The sequence below is a fragment of the Schistocerca piceifrons genome, chromosome 3 (assembly GCF_021461385.2).
Source record: "Schistocerca piceifrons isolate TAMUIC-IGC-003096 chromosome 3, iqSchPice1.1, whole genome shotgun sequence".
Lineage (NCBI taxonomy): Eukaryota > Metazoa > Arthropoda > Insecta > Orthoptera > Acrididae > Schistocerca > Schistocerca piceifrons.
The window spans coordinates 112,417,949-112,438,131 of NC_060140.1; the positions used below are offsets into that span (position 1 = coordinate 112,417,949).

At 41.0% G+C, this 20,183-nt stretch overlaps 1 protein-coding gene across 1 annotated transcript in view; it reads right to left on the reverse strand.

The window, feature by feature from the left end:
• LOC124787604 (serine/threonine-protein kinase SMG1) overlaps window positions 1–20,183 on the reverse strand; it is a 393,945-nt gene that overhangs the window by 210,115 nt on the left and 163,647 nt on the right. The window contains exons 15-20 of the mRNA XM_047254356.1: window positions 14,240–14,388; window positions 12,657–12,868; window positions 12,335–12,513; window positions 10,700–10,864; window positions 374–528; window positions 29–203 (exon numbers count right to left, since the gene is read on the reverse strand). Of these exons, the coding sequence (XP_047110312.1) occupies window positions 29–203; window positions 374–528; window positions 10,700–10,864; window positions 12,335–12,513; window positions 12,657–12,868; window positions 14,240–14,388 (1,035 nt within the window). The remainder of the gene's footprint in view (window positions 1–28; window positions 204–373; window positions 529–10,699; window positions 10,865–12,334; window positions 12,514–12,656; window positions 12,869–14,239; window positions 14,389–20,183) is intronic.

The window sequence follows — 20,183 nt, forward strand, 5'->3', positions numbered from 1 at the left end:
TTAGCACTGATAAGACTGGAGACAGTACCTGGTCTGCCATGAAGCCTAAAATGTGATGCTCCATCTCTGACCTCAATATCTGTTTCACAGGACTTGGAGAAGAGCTTTCTCTAGATTCTTCATTATTGTGTGTAGGAGAATCCTGTGGTGATGTACACTCTTGAATCACCAACTTTGCAAAGTTTTCTGCTGCTATTTCACACCTATTCAGAAGGATTGACAGCTGAATTTTCAATCAACATTCACAAGTATTTTATTAAAAGCTAAGACTATATGAATCTCTCTCTCTCTCTCTCTCTCTCTCTCTCTCTCTCTCTCTCTCTCTCTCACACACACACACACACACACACAATGCAGGATATCGAATACTAACTTCCTAGCTGCTTGCTCTGCAGCTGCTTTAAGCCACAGAAATTTTCTTCCAGCAATTTCCTTGCTCCAGGCGTAGAGTCCTTGAATTGCCTCAGGTTCATGCAGCTTGCACAGTGCCCAACACACATACATAATAGCTCTTTCAAACTCTGAACCCTGGAGAAAACCAAATAAAAAGGCACTGTAATACATGCACTACTTGCAGGTTCCTAATTACAATAACGTGTGGCAACATATGGCAAACCTCTGCATATTACTGAGCAACAAGTATACAATTAACAACAGTAGTACAGTGTGACATAGTTATCTTTTTGAAGATATGTTTCTAGCTGAGTGTAATAGTTCTCTAACAGAAATTCAGCAGCAAATAGCTTACACTTAGTTACTCCAGAATTACTATTCTAATGATCTCAAATTTCTTTGTTTTCCTGATGGCATTATTTGATTTGATTTTTAATAACATGTATTGAAAAATGTACAGGAGCTCAAATTTGTTTTCATTGATGGATTTGCTTTTATTGACTTCTAGCTTTGCTTCTAGTAAGTGTGTAAAATTAGAAATTTTTCTCCAAACTGAGTTTACTATCCTCTTAAACAACAGTGGAAAACTTAAGTGCTTTGATATCAGTATCAGTATCTGTAGGTTACTTTATTTTGCTTAAGAAATGGTTCCATTGTCTTCAGAACTACAAACGTTTTTAATTACTCACAATATTTCAGTTTTCCTCATATGAATTGAAGTAGTACCTAAATATAAATATTTAGCTTACATGTGCAGTAACCCACAGATTATACTTGGTAGCAAATAGTGATTTAATACCCACTAACAGCTTCTAATTTATATAGCAGTAACCTTTGTAAGATGTACATCCGTGACTTTGGTCAAAACAGATTAGTGTTCTTACAGATATTAGGCTGCCAAAATCAAAATGAAATGTCAAAAGAGAACTGCATGGCATGAAATGGTCTTTGAAAATTTATTTAGAGTTTTATTGGTAGCCTCAACTAAGAATGTTATGGAATTTCAACAACTAAGAATGTTATGGAATTTCAATGGAATTTTGTTACACTATTCTGTCACATGCAGCTTTTAAAAATAGTCTGGTGGAAGCAGCAAAGTTTTATATGTCAAGTTTACATACTGTGCATGTTTCACAGAGAAGTAGATTACTGCACTATCAATACTCTTAATTTGTTTCTGCATGTGGAAAAAGGAGAGGGGAGAGAGGGAAGCTGTTTACTTGGGCTTCACATGTGCTTCCTATGTCACCCCACCTCATTTCAGAGCAATAGCTTTACAAACAGCTGCGACTCTAACATGGCATGTACCCGAGTTCTACACAGATCAAAAACAAGTTTTGCATCACCCTGGTTCTCAGAACTCCTGCAGATAGACATTTACTGTGGATACTGTATCACAGACACAGTCCCTTTGACTGTGTGCCCAAAGATGTAAAGAACCATGCATGAACAGCAACTATTGGACGGATGGGGTCCGACAGTCGAACAGTTCCAGTCATTCCATCAGGGGGGAGGCACATGGCTCGTGTTGTCTGTAGTTCAAACATGCCTAGACGGTCAATACAGCAGTTCAATCGCATCCGCTCTGTTACTTTGTGCCAGAAAGGGGTCTCAACAAGGGAAGTGTCCAGGCGTCTCTGAGTGAACCAAAGCGATGTTGTTCAGACACGGAGGAGAGACAGAGAGACAGGAACTGACTATGACATGCCTCGCTCTACTGCAGTGGATGACTGCTACTTATGGATTTATAGCTCAGAGGAACCCTGGCAGCAATGCCACCATGTTGAATAATGCTTTTCGTGCAGCTAAAGTACGACGTGTTACGACTCAAACTGTGCGCAATAGGCAACATGATGCACAACTTCACTCCCGATGTCCATGGCGAGGTTCGTCTTTGAAACCACGTCATCATGCAACCTGGTACAGATGGGCCCAACAACATGCCGAATGGATTGGCATCACGTTCTCTTCACCAATGAGTGTCGCATATGCTTTCAACCAGACAATCGTTAGACATGTTTGGAGGCAATCCGGTCAGGCTGAATGCCTTAGACACAGTGTCCAGCAAGTGCAGCACGATGGAGATTCCCCACTGTTTTGGGGTGGCATTATGTGGGGCCGACGTACGCTGCTGGTGGTCATGGAAGGCAACGTAACGGCTGTACGATACATGAATGTCATCCTCTGACAGACAGTGCAACCATATCGCCAGCATATTGGTGAGGCATTCTTCTCCATGGAGACAATTCACGTCCTCATCGTGCACATCTTGTGATGTTCTCTAGACATGAACCCTATCGAACATGCCTGGGATAGATTGAAAAGGGCTGTTTATGAACGACGTGACCCGTCAACCACTCTGTGGGATCTACGGCGAATTGCCGTTGAGGAGTGGGACACACTGGACCAACAGTGCCTTGATGAACTTGTGGATAATGTGCCACGACAAATACAGGCACGCATCAATGCAAGAGGACGTGCTGCTGGGTACCAAAGGCACCAATGTGTGCAGCAATCTGGACCACCACCTCTGAAGGTCTCGCTGTATGGTGGTACAACATGCAATGTGTGGTTTTCATGAGCAACAGAAAGGGCGGAAATGATGTTTATGTTGATCTCTATTCCAATTTTCTGTACAGGTTCCGTAGCTCTCAGAACTGAGGTGATGCAAACTCTCTTTAATCTATGTAGATAGTGGGACCTAGACATTTGCACCCAGTTACATAATAATCACACAGCAGCTTCAGCTAGAATGCAACTATCATGGCGAATGGAAGCACCAAACTGGAGGTGTGAGAAGGGGGGTGGGAGTGGGAGGGGGTTGGCAGGGGGGTGGGTTGAGAGAGGCACTTTCTGGCGGTGTGTGCAGGGACTAGAATGCCAACAGGTGCAGCATCAAGAGGCTGTGGGGCAGGGAGGTGGGGAAAATTGAGTGAAAAAGGAGACAAGAAGGAAAAGATGACTGGGTGCGCTGACAGAGGATAGAAAACAGAGTGGGAGTAGATAATGGAGACGAGGTGATACGATAGAGGAGGTGGAAACCATTGGGTGGAGAATTTGTCAACAATGTGTTAACATTGGTGAAGACCAGGATAATTATGGGAGTGTAGAATGCTTTGTAAGTATCTGTGTGTTTCAGAAATGCTCGTGGCGAAGGGGAGGGGGGAATCCAGATAACTTGGGCAGTGAAACAGACCTTAAAATCTAGCATGTTATGTTCAGCTGCATCTTGAGCCACAGGATTGTCTACTTTGCTCTTGGCCCCAGTTTGGCAGTGGCCATTCATCCTGGAGGGCAGCTGGTTGGTAGTCATCGCAATGACTGCAGCACAGATGGTAAATGACAGGGCTGCTTTAACAGGTGTTCCAGCCTCTGGTGGGGGTAGGATAAACCTGTGAAAGGACTGGAATAGGGAGTGCTGGGTGGGCAGATTGGGCAGGTCTTGAACCTACATCTCTCAAGGAATATAATCCTTGTGGCAGGGGGTTGGAATTTGAAGCAGCACAGGAATGGGCCAGGATGTTTTGGAAGTTGGGTGGGCGATGAAACACCACTTTATGAAGGGTGGGAAGGATCTCGGGTACAAGGTCCCACATTTCAGGACATGATGATAGGTAATCAAAGCACTGGCAAAGGATGTGGTTCAGTTGTTCCAGTCCGGGGTAGTCATGGATGACTAAGGGGGCACTTTTTGTTTGCTGGTTCTTGGCAGTGGTAAGCAGATTGGGGGTGTGAGGGAAAATTGCACAGGAGATCTGTTTGCAGACTAGTTCTGGGGGTTAGTGACTGACTGTGAAGGCATTGGTGAGAATCAGTATACTGAGCAAGGGAATTCTTGTCACTGCAGATACACCATCCCCTGGTGGTCAGGCAGTATGGGAGAGATTTTTTGTTGGGAAAGGAATGACTGCTGTTGAAATGCAGGTACTGTTTATAGTTGGTGGGTTTAATGTAGTCAGAGGTGCAGATGGAGCCATCAGAAAGGAGGTGATCAATGTCTAGGAATGTGGCACACTGGCTTGAGGAGAACGAGGTGAAGTGGATGGGACAGAAGGTGTTGAGGTTGTGAAGGGATGAAGATAGCGTGTCTTGGCCCTGAGTTTGGGTCATGAAGATGTCATCAATGAACCTTAACTAGATCTGGGGTTTGACATTTTGGGAGGCAAGGATGGTCTACTCTAGATGGCCTGTAAACATGTTGGCATAGGAGGGTGTCATGTGGGTGCCCACATCTGTGCCATGGATTTGTTTGTGTACCTTCCCTTGAAAGGAGAAGTAGCTGTGGGCTAGGATAAAGTTAGTAGTGTGTATGAGGAATGAGGTTGTGGGTTTGGAGGCTGAAGGATGTTGGGAAAGAATGTTCAATAGCGGTCCACTTCGGTCACTATGGATGCTTGTGTATAGGGGGCTGGTATCCACTGTGATGAGTAGGAATCCAGGAGGTGAAAGAGTTAGAATGGTGGAGCACAATGGGGTGTCTAAGATTGTTGGGTTTGTGGCGAGGGGGGGGGGGGGGGTGGCGGCTTGCACAGGGCACAGGGGTGAGGAAGGAAAAGGATTCATGGGAGAGGTTCTGGGAAAGACCTGAGGCTTTAAGCAGGGGCTTCCAGGATGGAATCAGTGTGGCAGAGTTTATAGATGGAGGAGTCATAACTGGCAAAGGCCTTCCACCAGCTAGTCACTGTGATTCATAACAACAATGGTGGAACCTTTGTAAGTAGGTAGAATGATTAAGTGAGGATTTGTTTTGAGGTTGTGTATGGCTATTCTTTCTTCTTCTGAAAGGTTGGTTTTCTGAGGAAGGGACCTCGGGAAGAATGATGAGGCTAATTTGGAGGTAAGGAAGAGCATTCCAGTCACAACCTCCATAAGTTACCCAACCTGCTGACATCCTACTGCCATCTCAGGGCATCACTATCCAACCCCTATCCTACTCACAACATCCTCCTCGTCCATCCCTCATAACACCTAAACTCTGGCTAGCTGACTTTTCAACTTGCCACATCCCCCAAAACTCCCTATCACCACTCCACCAAATCCAGAGCCGAAACATTCCCATCACACTGTTGTTAACCTTTCCATCAATGTTCTCAGCTCCACAGAAGTTTCAGTCCTATCCAAAAGCATCACCTCTAGCCCTACATCCAAATTTAACCATGCAGGACTTCTCAAAGACCTACTTGCCATCCCTCAATATCAGCAAAGGAAACACTTTTTTGTAGTCAATCTCTCTAACCAAAGCCAACCTAATTCCAACACTGAACCCTGCCTACCCCATTTCATCCCACCATCCAATGGTGATCCTCCCCAACCTCTCACCTGAACACCTGCTGGTCAACATCAGTAATTCTTTATCTCCAACTTTGCCTCCTAGTCCTTCCCCAGCTCCCTTCCTTAGAGAAGCCAACCTTTCAGCAGAAGAAAGAATAGCCATACACAACCTTAAAACAAAACCTGACCTAATCATCCTACCTGCAGAGAAAGGTTCCACCAATTATCCAACTCCTTTACCTTCGCCACCTGTGGACTGCACATCTGCAGTGACAAGAACTCCCTTTCTCAGTACGTTGCAAGTCTCACCAGTGCCGCATAGACTGTCACTATCTACCAGACTTAGGCCACGAACAGATCTCCCATGTCTTTTCCCCTCACATCCCCAACACTCCCACCACCCCAGGAACTGGGCACAAAAGAGTCCCCCATTTGTCACCAGTACCAGCCTGGACTGGAACAACTGAACCACATCCTTCGCCAGGGCTTTGATTATCTATTATCATGCCCTGAAATATGGGACATCCTAACAAAGATCGTTCCCATCCCTCTTAAAGTGGTGTTCCATCAACCACCCAACTCCCAGAACATTATATTCCCACCCCTATGCCACACCCAGCCCAACTCCTTGCCACAAGGATCATATTCCTGAGGTCCAGCCCTGTTTTGTGTTGTTTTAGGGCACAAAAAGAACTAGGTTCATATGTGCTCCCATCAGAACAGTAGAACACAAGGACAAAGATAAAATGACTACACATTAATCCTAAACGATGGAAGAAAGGACAGCTAAAAACAGGGATGTGGAGAGAGGTCGATAAAATACGTCATGGAGAAATGGAGGTCCTGATCTAAAAATTAGAAACCCTTCGCCATATTGCTATGACAGATAAAAAGTAAATTGTGGTCCACGGCCCACGCATCGTTCACTAAAATGGTCAAAGTGGACTGCGAAGAAACGCAAGAGCTCAAAGCGGTCGTGAGGATGCAATTTTGTTTCCTGGAGGTAGAAAACAAGCAGATATTGTGATTCTAAGAGCAGCTGTAAATTCTCTTTGTTTGATCAAAGGTCACGAACTTTCCATTGAAGGAGACCCATAATGAGGAAAGGGGAGGATGAAAAAATGAAGCAGTGTTACCTCGGTGGCTGCCGAGTGCCAGCCTTCAGAGACTCACTGCAATAGGGTGCAGAGGCTGGAGGATCCTGCTCCCTGAGATCTACAGGGGCATCGGCATTCTCATTCTGTTGATCTGTGATGTCCAGGGCAGAAAAACATTTGGCAGTGCGCACCAACGACACAGAGGTTGGCCGGGGGAGGGTATCATGTGGAGAACCATCAAAGATCTCCAAGATGGTGAAGCAGACGATCGTTTGCCTTTGTTTGATTTCTTGGGCCCCTTGTAGTTGGCAGAGGAAACTCTCAGGTTTGTTGGCTGGAGGGATGTAGGAATTCTTTGCGGGAGTATTCCTCCTGTCCTTTCTGGTTGAGCAGCAAGTGACTTCGCCCGGAAAGGCGAATGTTTGGTGGTCTGTTGCATATGTGGACGAGGAGACGGCAATGTTACCATGACACTGGGCAATTTCACAACCTCAGTGCTGAATTTGAGGTCACATGTCTGTGTGGCAACGTCCTTCGTGGAGCGAGCTGTAGCAAGAACAGTACTGTGACAGATGGTAGAAAGCAGGGTTTGTGACTAGTCAATAACTTGCGAGTGACTGCACAAGGCATTTTCCCCTTTACCCTGATCTTCTGAACAGCTCGCTCATCAAGATACACAAGAATCTCGAGAGGCGGCGGCATGGTCACTATTGCAGTTGATACAGAGGGGAGGAGGCAGCTCACCCATCCTCGTGAGCATCCCTACCACAGATTACACATTTGCCCGGGTGTTGACAGGACATTCCAGAGTGGTTGAAACGATGAGACTGGTAGCAGAGCACCGGGTTCCGAATGTATGGTCAGACTGTGATAAGTTCATAGCCTGCTTTGATCTTGGACGGAAGCACCACTCTATCAAAAGTGAGAAATAGAGTGTGTTCAGGCACTAATGATGCATCTACCTTTTCCATCCCCAATGGACGGCAATGACACCCTCCTCAGTGAGCTATGTTTGTATTTCTGCCTTGGTCAGACCGTAGAGCAGCCTAGTGAAAATAACACCACAGGAAGAATTCAATGTTCGATGGGCCTCGACGTGAACAGGATAGCTGTGGAGAAGTGAAGTAGCAAGCAGTTGTTGTGCTTGATAATCTGAAGTAGTCTCTAAAAGCAAAGTGCCATTGTGTAAATGAGGGCAGGATTTCACAGGACCAGCAACTGCATAGACACCTTTCTGAACTAGAAATTGAACACCTGACAGAGAGACCAATTGGCAACTTGGAAAGGTAGCAGTCAGGCAATCACCCCTCCCTGGGCCTGGCCTGTAGCAGGGGCTAAGTGCGAACTCTACCTGTCGACCCTGGGCTGGGAATTACCCAGTCACCTGTTACACGTCAGACATGTGGGCCAACCTTCAGGAGTGCACAGGGAGGAAGAATAAAAAGAGGAGCCTCAAACCCTGAAGCGGAGGAAGGACAGGAGAAGGTGACCGAAGAAAGGACACAAAGAAATCAAACAGTAGTGAGACTGTTCTTAAGTCAGCTGCAGAAAATGCGGAACATTTCCAAAAACAGCCTAGTCATGTTCCCAAGGGAGGGGAAATAGAATAGCAAGAGGACAGACATGCAGCATGGAAGGGAAAAGATGCTGCAAAAGATGGGGGACCATGACAGCCACGCACAAACCGACCAAAAAGTGGCGAGCCCCCTGGGGGGGGGGGGGGGGGGGGGGGGGGGGGCGTAGTTGGCGGTAATGAGTGCTTGCTTGTGAGAATGAATGGTGTATATATGTCTCTTTTTCTAATGAAAGCTGTGGCAGTAAGATTATCCTTTCCTGAAAATAGTTGCATCTGTTTACAAAGCACTCTTAACCTCTTCAGTCAGACCTTAAGTGATTTCATCGTGGTTGTACAGTAGCACATAGTTTTCTAGAGATTATATCCAGAGAATGTAAATGTAATTTTACAGAAAAGCACTCATTCATATTCATTGTTTCAAAACTTGCTTCCAGAAGTAAAACAACTTTTATCTTTATCTATGAAAATCAAATTGGTGCACTGTATAACCATAACTCAAAAGTTTGCTTACAGTTTAGAGAAACATCAAATATTAAGATTTTACATACTGAAATATGAATAGAATGTTTTTGCACAAGAGTGTGGTACGATAGACAAAGTTACAAGAGCTTCCAAAGGTGCGTAAGTACCCCATGTGAATTAAATTCTATGTCTTTATAACAGAAGATATTACCAGAGCTTTCAATCATCATCAGTACATGGTTGTAGCTGAGTTATAGCTGCACTGTTCTGCCGTACCTACATAATTTTTACTAGTTTTTAACCACAAGATGTCTGTATCATAAAAAAACAGTTTATTATTGTGAATATTTTTAATATTCTATTTGTGATTTCGAAGTTTCAAACTTCACAGTATTTAGTCTTCTCTTCCACTAATCAGAGCACAGACATGTTTACATTGTGACTCTCCTCACCCATTCATATGTACTTTTGCTGTAATGCTCTATGCACCCTTTTGATGATTTGCTTCTTAATGTACTGAAGTGCGTATTATCTACATTCAGAAGATGACTTTACTTTGTAATTTAGTTTCTTAACATTTTCTTCCTTTTCAAACAGATCTGATGGTGACTTTCTAAGCAGAAACCAAGGAGGACACAATTTGCGCAGCCTGGGATTGAAGTAACACCAGAAAAGAATTTTGTTTGCAAGTAATTCGCTGTGTTCCACTTGAACAATATGCCTGGTCTCTCTGTTAGTTTCATATGACACTAGCAGTGTTACAAGGAAATAACCACGAAGAGTCTGTGAAGGGGAGAGAAACTGTTTACAGACCTTTTTCGTCATGATTGTAAACTATTAGTACAATTTTAAGCAAAGAACTTGGGTGAAGTGAAGAAGATAAGGAAACGCCATTCATGTAATGAAAATGCAGTCTTTTGCACATTATGAAAACAGAAATCCTGTAATTAAAGATAACTATCCCAACGGAATGACAGTAACTGTAGTTGGAGTCATGAACAATGGCGGTTGAGTTTAGGCTTTTTCTGCACACCTTCCATCATGAATTCTCCGACAGTCAATGAGTGTTCAGTAAATGTTTGAGCACTTTGCTGTAAATTAGCCAATGTGAGCATTAAAAGTGACCGTAGCAATTTATTTGGTGACTTTTTGTTCTATTTATTGTGAGCTGTCGTCACTGATTGTGGTGGTGGTTGTTGGGATGTTTAAGGGGGACTAAACAACTGATTGTGGTGCTAAATGACAAATTCTACTTAAGTAAGTGAGAGACAATCTTAAAACGCAAATCACATCATGCATGTACTGCAATTGTCACCTGGCGCTGGCAACACTGCAATCCCCGCCCATGCCTGACCTGTGTGAACACCGTTTGTGAATTGGGCTATAGTGACATGTGCTGGAAGAAATTTATACTTTTCAACCATGACCAGTTTCTAGTATTTCCTGAAAGGTTGTCCCAGTAACTAGTAGTGAATTCCTTGTTGTTTTGTCTCTGTGTTGTATTTCACATGTGCAGTTCACTGTTTTTAGTATAACTGATGATAATGAGAGTCAATTCTTGCTTAAATGTGCCACATACATATGAAACAAGTACCATCTCAAGTTTATCTTCATTAATAACTGCACAATTAAATGACATTGAGGTTGGGTATAGTACAACAAATGAATAGAAAACCAAAAAGAGACTGCATTTAGTTAACATTTCTCTATAAGGTGTTTGTTTTAGTAGACGTGCATACACTAAAAGGAGAATATCTCATTGCAATCCTAGTTTATCCAAAAAAAAAATTCTTAAAACATGCACGAGTGTTTTGATCTCATTCCAACACAACCCGCATTCATATATCATCATACAACATCAAGGGATAGCTGGACAAAAGACATAACGAATTTAACATACCTGGGTATTGCCTGCTTCTGCCAGGTCCTGCAATAACCTCTGTCCGTGTCGTACAGCAATAGTAGCATGTCCAGCATGGAGTGCAACAATCACTACAGCAGTTCGTATACGTGTGAGCCACTCTCCACATGTGCTTCTATTTGTGTGGAAGAATGTGCGTACAGGCTGCAATTTTTTTTTTTCCCCCATAGAAAAAACATAATACATATTTGATGTAAGGCACTACAGTATGTGTTTCACATAAAAAAACAAAAAAATAAATAAAAAAACAGTTTGGTTCTACTTGCTGCAATGATATAAGTATTTCATGTTCAAATAATATACAAAGTAAGTAACCTCATGTACACTACCTGATCAAAATTATCGAGACCCCATATGTTATGCAGAGTAGACCAGTAGACATCACAAGAAGCTGATCTGCCAGAAGAGATACGGTAATAACAGAATGTGTCAGCAGAGCTCCCTGACTCTGAACACTGATTACTCATTAAATGTCAGCTGAGTAACAAACATATCAGGGACATTGACTGTTGTTGATATGGAAATACAGTAGTAGTAGTAGTAGTAGTAGTAGTAGTAGTAAGTAACTTTATTCACCCGTAGATCTCTTTTTACAAGGATATAGGACATGTCCTCCAGGTAAAAAAAGACCAGGCAGACCTCATGTACGGACGGACAGTGTTGTTGAGCATTGTGGAGGGTGGTTGTAAAAAAATCACATGAAATAAGGAGCAGGAATCGCTCTTTAGCTCCAAACTGCTACCAGCAGTCCATCTGGCACAATGACTGTGTAGGGAGTTACAAGAATGGTGGAGGACAATGGTCAAGCACCTCCTCATAAACCCCACACTTCTGTAGTCAATGCTAAGCGAAGCTGGATGTGGTGTAAAGGATGATGCCACTAGACAGTGGATGACCAGGAATGAGTAATTTGGAATGACGAATCACGCTATATCTTGTGGATATCTGATGGAAGGGTTTGGGTTAGATGAAAGCCTTGGTGAACATTATTGCCTGTGTAAAAAGATATGCTAACATTTTACAGGATTGTGTACCGTATACAGTAGACAAACAGTTTAGAAAAGGTGAGTGAGTGCATCAGATGACAATGCTCCCTGCCATAAAGCGGCATTTGTGAGGCGATGATATGTGGACAGTAAAATTTCTGGAGGAGTGGCCTGCCGAGAGTCCCGACTTGACCTCAATGGAACATTTGTGTGGCGAATTGTAGTACCAATTTCGCTCCACAATCGAGTGTCCAACGTTACTGCCTTCTCTGGTTTCGGTTCTTGAGAAAGAATGGGCTGTCTTCTTCCATAGACACTGACCTCGCTGAAAGTATCCCAGTAGACATCAAATCATCAAAAAAGAGAAGGCCTGACATACCCCATATCAATATTCATTAAGAGGTTCCCGATACTGTTGATCAGATGGTGTGTATCAATACTCTCTTAAACCTATACAAGGTAACACAAGCTGCGAACTCTAATTAAATACTGAGGGCAAATACAAAGCATGTAAGATTGTGTACACTAACTGCTAACTCTAAGAATTGTAACTTCATATTTCCGTTTTGAGCAACAAAAATGCTGTAAAAAAAAAAAAAAAAAAAAAAGCTTTCAGTTTATGACATACCTTTGGTAATGGCATCATTGCTGTAGCACATCCATCAGCAGCATTGTGAGTAGCTTTCTCAAGAAATTCAACAAATTCAAGTAACAAACGGACTCTACGTTGTTCCCTCAAACTGATTGCCCAGTCTTCTGGAGCAGCATCATCACTGCTCAGTTCACGGGCCAAACTTTTTATGGCACCTGTATTTTTTCATGTATAACAAATAATTATAGGTTTGTGCAATTCAAATTTTGTTAATAAATACGTTTAATGAAATAAACTCTTCAGTTATTTGTCAAAACTACCACAGACTGATGCAGGACACACAACAAGTGTGGCATACCTTCTATGCTTGTGAAAGTGTCCTGAGGCTTCCCCAGAGGTGTTCTCAGTTTATTGATGACACAGAAATGTGCAGCTTCCCATACAGACCATAGCAACAGAACTGTATCTGATGACATAGCCATCTTCCTGAATCGGTTAACAAATTTATTGTCATCTGACGACTTCAATGGCCAACAAATGCAAAAAGCATTCCTCAGCCAGTCAATATCACTACGGAAAAACAATGTTATATTAAACAGAATTCATTCATCAACCTTAGTTTGAATTTATCTTAAGTGTTTATCTTCCGAGCCCTAAGTGTAACTGAACAATCATTCTTCCTATGATGGTTACAGTTAGTTCCTATACTTCATTATTAACTGCAAATTTAAATGACAGCACATGGTTAGGTATAGTTCCACAAATGAATATAAAACCAGAAAGATAAAGCATTTAGTTAACGTTTCTCTATATGGTGTGTGTTGTAATATATGTGTATACACTAAAAGGAGAATATCTGAACCAACTAGCAGCTTGTTAATACAGTACTTCATAAAAAAAATTACCTTAAAATTCAGTTCATTTTAAGACTACACATTTTTGAGCTGCAAAGGAAAGAGATGATCAAGTAACTCAGGTGATATAACATGCCTAACTTAAAACTGTCATTAAACAACTTAGGAATAAACCCCACAACATTTCTACAAACTGGAATGAATTTTCACTCTGTAGTAGGGTGTGCCCTGATTTGAGACTTCCTGGCAGATTACAACTGTTTGCTGGACTGGGGTTCGAGCCTAAGACCTTTGGCTTATGCATGCAAGTGTTCTACTGACTGAATTATCCAAGCATGACAACTCACAATCCAGCCTCACACTTCACTTTCGCCAGTACCTTTCTTTTCTCAAAACGTCAAGGAAGTTCTCCGACTTACCTCGCAAGACTACCACTCTTGCGGGAACGTATACTGTGGAGAAATGGGTACACCTCAACCTAGAGGACTGTTTCCAGAATGAATTTTCACTCTGCACTGCAGTGTGAGCCGACAAACTTCCTGGCAGATCATAACTGTGTGCCAGACCAGGAAGGTACGAGATGAGGTACTGTCGGAAGCAAAGATTTGAGGGTTAGGTATGCTTGGATAGCTCAGTGAGTAGAACACTTGCCTGCAAAAGGTAAAGGTCCCAGGTTTGAGACCAAGTCTTGCAAGGAGTTTTGATCTCCTTTATAAATAAACTGAACCGCATTTTCTCAGCCTCAAGCCAATGAATCTGTCTTTCACATGCTTTACTTAGTACTGTACCTAAATGATCATTCCACATCGTATCACCCAATTATTTATACGAGTTGGTCAATTTTAACTGTAAATAGTTTATATTTTAGTCATAGGATGCAAATTTTCTTTGTTTTTAATTCCACCGCTCTACATTTCTGAATATTTGAAGCAAGTTACCAATTTTTGAACAAATTTAAAATTTAACAAGATCTGAGTGAGTAGTGGTGTAGTTTCCTACCCTCCCCTACTCTGATTAGAAAGCATAATGTAATGAGTCTAAGGAATTCCCAGCACTGATTAGTGGAAATCATTTTTCTATTGGTCACCTGTGTTCAGTTCCTTGAAGAAGGTAAGCCATGAGTTTTCTAAACTGCTGTGATTGCATTTCTCCACAGATTCCTCTTGCTATATGATGTCTTTGTGCAGCTGTTAAAGATTCTAGTGTGAAGCTAATTGCTGCATATTCTTGTTTTTTCTGAAATAAAAAAAAGATGAATAACGACTCTGAACAAGGGCAGGACGGACAACATTACTTTTAACTTATTCACTTTAATGAAATAGTTTTTCCTCTTTTTTTCCCCAAGCACTTTTACAATGAACATAAACATTTATTTGCAGGGCTAGCACATGCTTAAATACTGTGCAAGCATGTCACATGTGAGTCCACATTTCTTTTGTATCAGGCTAATGTGCTTACCCCCCAGTATAATGTCCTGTTGGTGAAAATGTTGTGATAGAGAACTAACTCAATAAAGAACCCAGCTGTGGTAACATTAAAAAATTAATATGACTACAAAGCCTTTCATAAGTAAGTCCTTGTACAAAAGGTTTTCAGTTAACTGGCCACATCAAAACTAGAGAAAATCATAAGCTTTCAACAGCAGCCTTCACCACAGAAGCTTAGGATCTTATTTGAATTTGATATGGTAAGCTAACAGAGAACTTTTTAGAACTGGTGCAAAATTTTCCTGAAATGATCCAGAGTTCAGACACTAGCGTTATGGGTAAAAATAAAGCCATAGCATAAGATCAATGATTTGTACATGCGTGGAAAAAAACAGGAAAGTTAAGTGTTTCTAACAAACAGTGGAGAATAAAATGATGATGCAAATTTTGAAATTTCCACATAAACAGCTCCATACTAAATCAGAAGTATAACAATAAAACATGTAAGGGACTGGGTCAACTAACTTCATCGATGTATGTGAAGCATGTTCTGAAAAAATTAAAAGGAACCCTGAATGTATCACTTTATTCCCCAGAGTGCTGACAGTGAACAACATAGATGTTGTTGTTGTGGTCTTCAGTCCTGAGACTAGTTTGATGCAGCTCTCCATGCTACTCTATCCTGTGCAAGCTGCTTCATCTCCCAGTACTTACTGCAACCTACATCCATCTGAATCTGTTTAGTGTATTGATCTCTTGGTCTCCCTCTACGATTTTTACCCTCCACGCTGCCCTCCAATGCTAAATTTGTGATCCCTTGATGCCTCAAAACATGTCCTACCAACCGATCCCTTCTTCTAGTCAAGTTGCGCCGCAAACTTCTCTTCTCCCCAATCCTATTCAATACCTCCTCATTAGTTACGTGATCTACCCACCTTATCTTCAGCATTCTTCTGTAGCACCACATTTCGAAAGCTTCTATTCTCTTCTTGTCCAAACTGGTTATCGTCCATGTTTCACTTCCATACATGGCTACACTCCATACAAATACTTTCAGAAACGACTTCCTGACACTTAAATCTATACTCTATGTTAACAAATTTCTCTTCTTAAGAAACGATTTCCTTGTCATTGCCAGTCTACATTTTATATCCTCTCTACTTCGACCATCATCATCAGTTATTTTACTCCCTAAATAGCAAAACTCCTTTACTACGTTAAGTGTCTCATTTCCTAATCTAATCCCCTCAGCATCACCCGATTTAATTTGACTACATTCCATTATCCTCGATTTGCTTTTGATAGATGTGAATACAATAAAAACCATTATGAGACCAATCAACATCGAAGCACTTTAACTTGTATTCAGAAAGATGGCAACTCAAACACACTTCAGATTTAGGTTTTCCATGATTTCCCTAATCACTTAAGAATGCTGGGATGTTTCCTTTGACGGGGCACAGCCATCTATTTTCTCTATCTTTACCCAATCCAAGCATATGAAACATCTCTAAAGGCCTACTGTTCTTCCTTCTAATTACTATATTTCCAAAGATTGATCTACTCATTTTAATGCAGTAACTCAACACTGTCACGATTGCAATCATTATATGGAATTGCTGACTACACTGAAATTTTGCCTCCTGAAAGTAAGTGATGGCCAGCAAGTGACTCATAATTTTACAGTTTTTTTGATGAAATTTCCTTTTGATACAATTAATTGTCATGATTACTGGCTTCTACGTTTTTTGTTCTTGAACACATGAATTAGAAAGTTATTTAACACTGCTGGTGTAAGTAATGTACAGATGCTGGGTGTAGGTTGTTTACATATCATAGATAATGAACCAGATGAATTGGATAGAGAAGGAATAAGTCAAAGATGGAAAATTAAGGTAGAAATAAGTATGTGAAAATTGAAAAGGAATGCAAACAAAAGAAAATAAAGCCCCAGAAACAAGTAAAAAGAAGAAAGTGATGGCACAGACTATGATAACCAGTGTTGTTTTTCTGGGGGAACGCTGGGGGATGCGTACCCCTAAACTTTTTTGTTGAAAAAGTAATTTTACGATGCTGAGTACTTGGAAGAGTGCCAAAGATTTATTTCAAGGATGTACATTTTTAATTTCATTTTTTGTGTTGGTAATTGCAATAGGAACGACAACAGTGCAGTTTTTGGTGGGAAAAGATATGTCATTGACTGTTTCAAGCATTTTGAAGCTGCGGCAACCATTCTCGACAACTGAATCACTGGCAGCCAGTTCGACAAGCATGTAGTGCCCTCGCCTGCTAATACTGGGTGATGGTAGTGCTAAACGGATATGCGTATGCTCAAATGCCGAGCTACCGATAGATGTCTCTACGGTCCCACTACCACGATGATTTTGATGACGTCATGGCAAAAAGCAGACTGGCAGTATCCCATGCTTCAGTTATAAGTAATTTTCGCTGCATTATATCCAGTGTCAGCAAGAACCCTCAAACTTTTTTTTTAGAAAAAAAGCACTGATGATAACTCACAGTTCAAAGAGACAATGCACAGAAACATGAGTGGAACGAGAAACCAGAGAAAATTAGCCTAGCGTAAATCATAAAAAGTTAAACAGTGAGCTCAGTGCATGTACTGGGGAGCTACGTCCCGTCTCCAGAACCGAATATTTCTGATTCTGGGAGGGAAGATTTAGAGCATTCACTTCCATTCTGTTAGTCAGCAGGAGACATGCACTGCTGGTGTAGATAGTTTTACCATGGCCAAGTGACAGATGGTGGTGGTCGGGTCAAATATAAATCTTACAGCTCAACAGATGAATTACACATGTTAAATCATAACTCACCCTTACTTTGGAAGCAATTTTGTCAGTCATGTAGCTTGAATACTCAATACTAGCATCATATAATGGAAACGGTATTGCGGTAAGTGTTGTGGCGGTAATATGTTATGATCAGGAGTACATAAATTCCAAGAAGCATACAACAGAATTTTATAAGGGGAGACATACTGTCTACAGAGACAAAGTGACTATTGGAAGTTTATAATAATCATGTTCGATCCCATGGGAATGATTGTGCTCCACAACCATGTTGTAAACCAAAACATAAAGAAGGTCAGCATCATTCATAATGTTATATATATGTGTGTGTGTGTGTGTGTGTGTGTGTGTGTGTGTGTGTGTGTGTCTGCGCTGCAGATCTAGATTTCAACTGACAGAGCAGCTATCATCGGTGTGTTATAAGTAGTAATATAGGCCGAACATAATCATAACTACACATATCCCTGTCCAACTCAGGCGTGTACACACATTACTCACCACAATAAAAGCATTAATCAATGCAATTAAAAAGTAGATGACATTATGACTGACGCTAACCTCCTTTGTCCTGAATTTATAATGGATTATTACAGTAACAATTACGGTGTAACACAGTTTAGTTTACTTGTTTCAGGTGCCACCGTGTGTACTTGTCTCAACAGTAACACTACATTTTTAAATAGACTGACCAGTTAGACTGTGAATATGTCCAGATTTTTTGTATAAGAATTGTTTCACAATTTTTCTTTAAAATGAAAAGTAGTGTTTATATTTTCTCAGAATCTTTCCTCTTTAGTTCTAGTTTCCCTGGTTCTGCCTTTCTGACCATATTCAGGCATTATGCAGCTTAAGGCACTGAAGGTCTCACAATGCTTGTGCAGTGCCAGAGTCTTACATTGAGGGAAAGGGATTTACATCTCTAAATGTTCTTACAGAGATGATACACCTCTTCCCATTTAGTGCATCTACTGTTCACGGCCAGATCAAGGTTGATTTTCATGGTAATCCATTCTTTGATGTACTTGTATGTGATAAGTCTTCTGCATTAATTGCTGCCCAATGGGATTGTGTCTGATGCACCACTGATGTTTGTGGCGACCTCTGTCTTATTAATGGCAAACATTAGCCCAGTTTCAGCTGGTATGAGGTTGAGCGAGGATAATTTGCATGCAGCTTCTTCTACACTGAATGCTGAATTTTGAGGTCACCTGAGGAGCCTACACAATTCGCTACCAAATTCTCATTTTTGTAAATCTATAGTCATCTGTAAAAGTTTTCACCTGTTCACGAGTAACTTCCTTCATCAGGTAGTTGAAGTAAACTTGGGATAGTCATCACCTTGTCTAATACCAGTTCAGATCTCTAAGTTCATTAACAGTTCTCTTCTGAATTTTACTACAGATATCAAATTCTTAAGCAGGATTTTCACAAGATCCGGTTGAGTAAGTCTCAAGTAGAGGGAATACCTGTCTACTGAGTCTCTGGCCTTTTGGTCAAGGACTGGTTTTTAATGCAATGTTCTTAAGTTCTTGTATATTACATTAGTTTTCAGGTTCAGTAACTGTTCTGCAATTGATGTCTATCTCCTGAATCCAGCAAGTTGCCTATTTTAAGATAAAACTTCAATTTTTTGAGCATATTCGGCAGGTGACTTTAGGTGCCCTATGTAAAACTTTTACGTGTCGAATATGCTGCAAACTGGGTATTTTCGTATCTTCAGATGCACACTAAAAGAAGTTTTTGTCACTCTTGATTCTAGTGTGCACCTTAAATTGTATCTCAACATTCCTGCCATGCTGCGCTGCATAAAAATGTAATATTACCCAGATGCAATTTTGTACACACAAGAGCATGTAAATTTTGTGCTTTAACTTTTATCAAATGTCACTTATCTGAAAATTGATTTTTACTTTTAAATTCCAGAAACATCAGGCTATCTAATCGACATCTCTCTTTTTGTAAACAGTATGCTGGTGTTATAAAATAAGGAGAAGAAATAGGTACACAGTAAAAGTGATTTTAAAAGTGTTTTTACATTTCGTAAGTTTCTGAATGTCTGCCTTTACTGCTTAACTTTTAATTTTTAGAACTATACAAAGTACTTGGCAAAAACAATTGGTGAATGGTAATGTCATGTGTGTATCACCTCTTACTCTGCTGCTCCTACACTTAGAACATACAACTTAGCATGATGCCTATATTATACCTTCCTGGATATTTCCACCCAATGTTTCAATGTTGAGCAGCCATATAAGACATTAAACTTTATGTACTACCAGGGTTCAGAAAATGTGTTACCTATTTTGGTCAAAACATGCAATTTTTTTTTTTTTTTTTTTTTGCCAAATGATTAGATGCAAAAATTATAAGATCATCTCGTTGTGTCAGTGAAGACATGTAAAGCCCTTGTTCTTGTATTTAAACTTCCAACAAATGATTGCTCTATTGAAAAGAGTAGCATTTTCCCACCAGTGCCAGTGCACTGACTGTCTCAGATTTACAATGTTTCTGGACATTATTTGTCTTTTCCCACCCAATTTCACGATAACAAAATCTGCAGAATTTAAATTCAGCCTTTCATGCGCATTTATAGCTGTGCAAGCTATGCAAGACAATCCGACAGGTAGTAACTCTATTTTAAAATTATGGAAAGAATTTCGGCCCAGTCAAAAAATGTGACATTTTGTTTTCCATTGTTATAGCGCAGAGTGCGGACACTATTAGTGGTAGACAGCTGCGAGCATAAAAAAACTAGAATTCTGACCGCCAGAGGAAAGGGGAGCGGTGTAGGGAA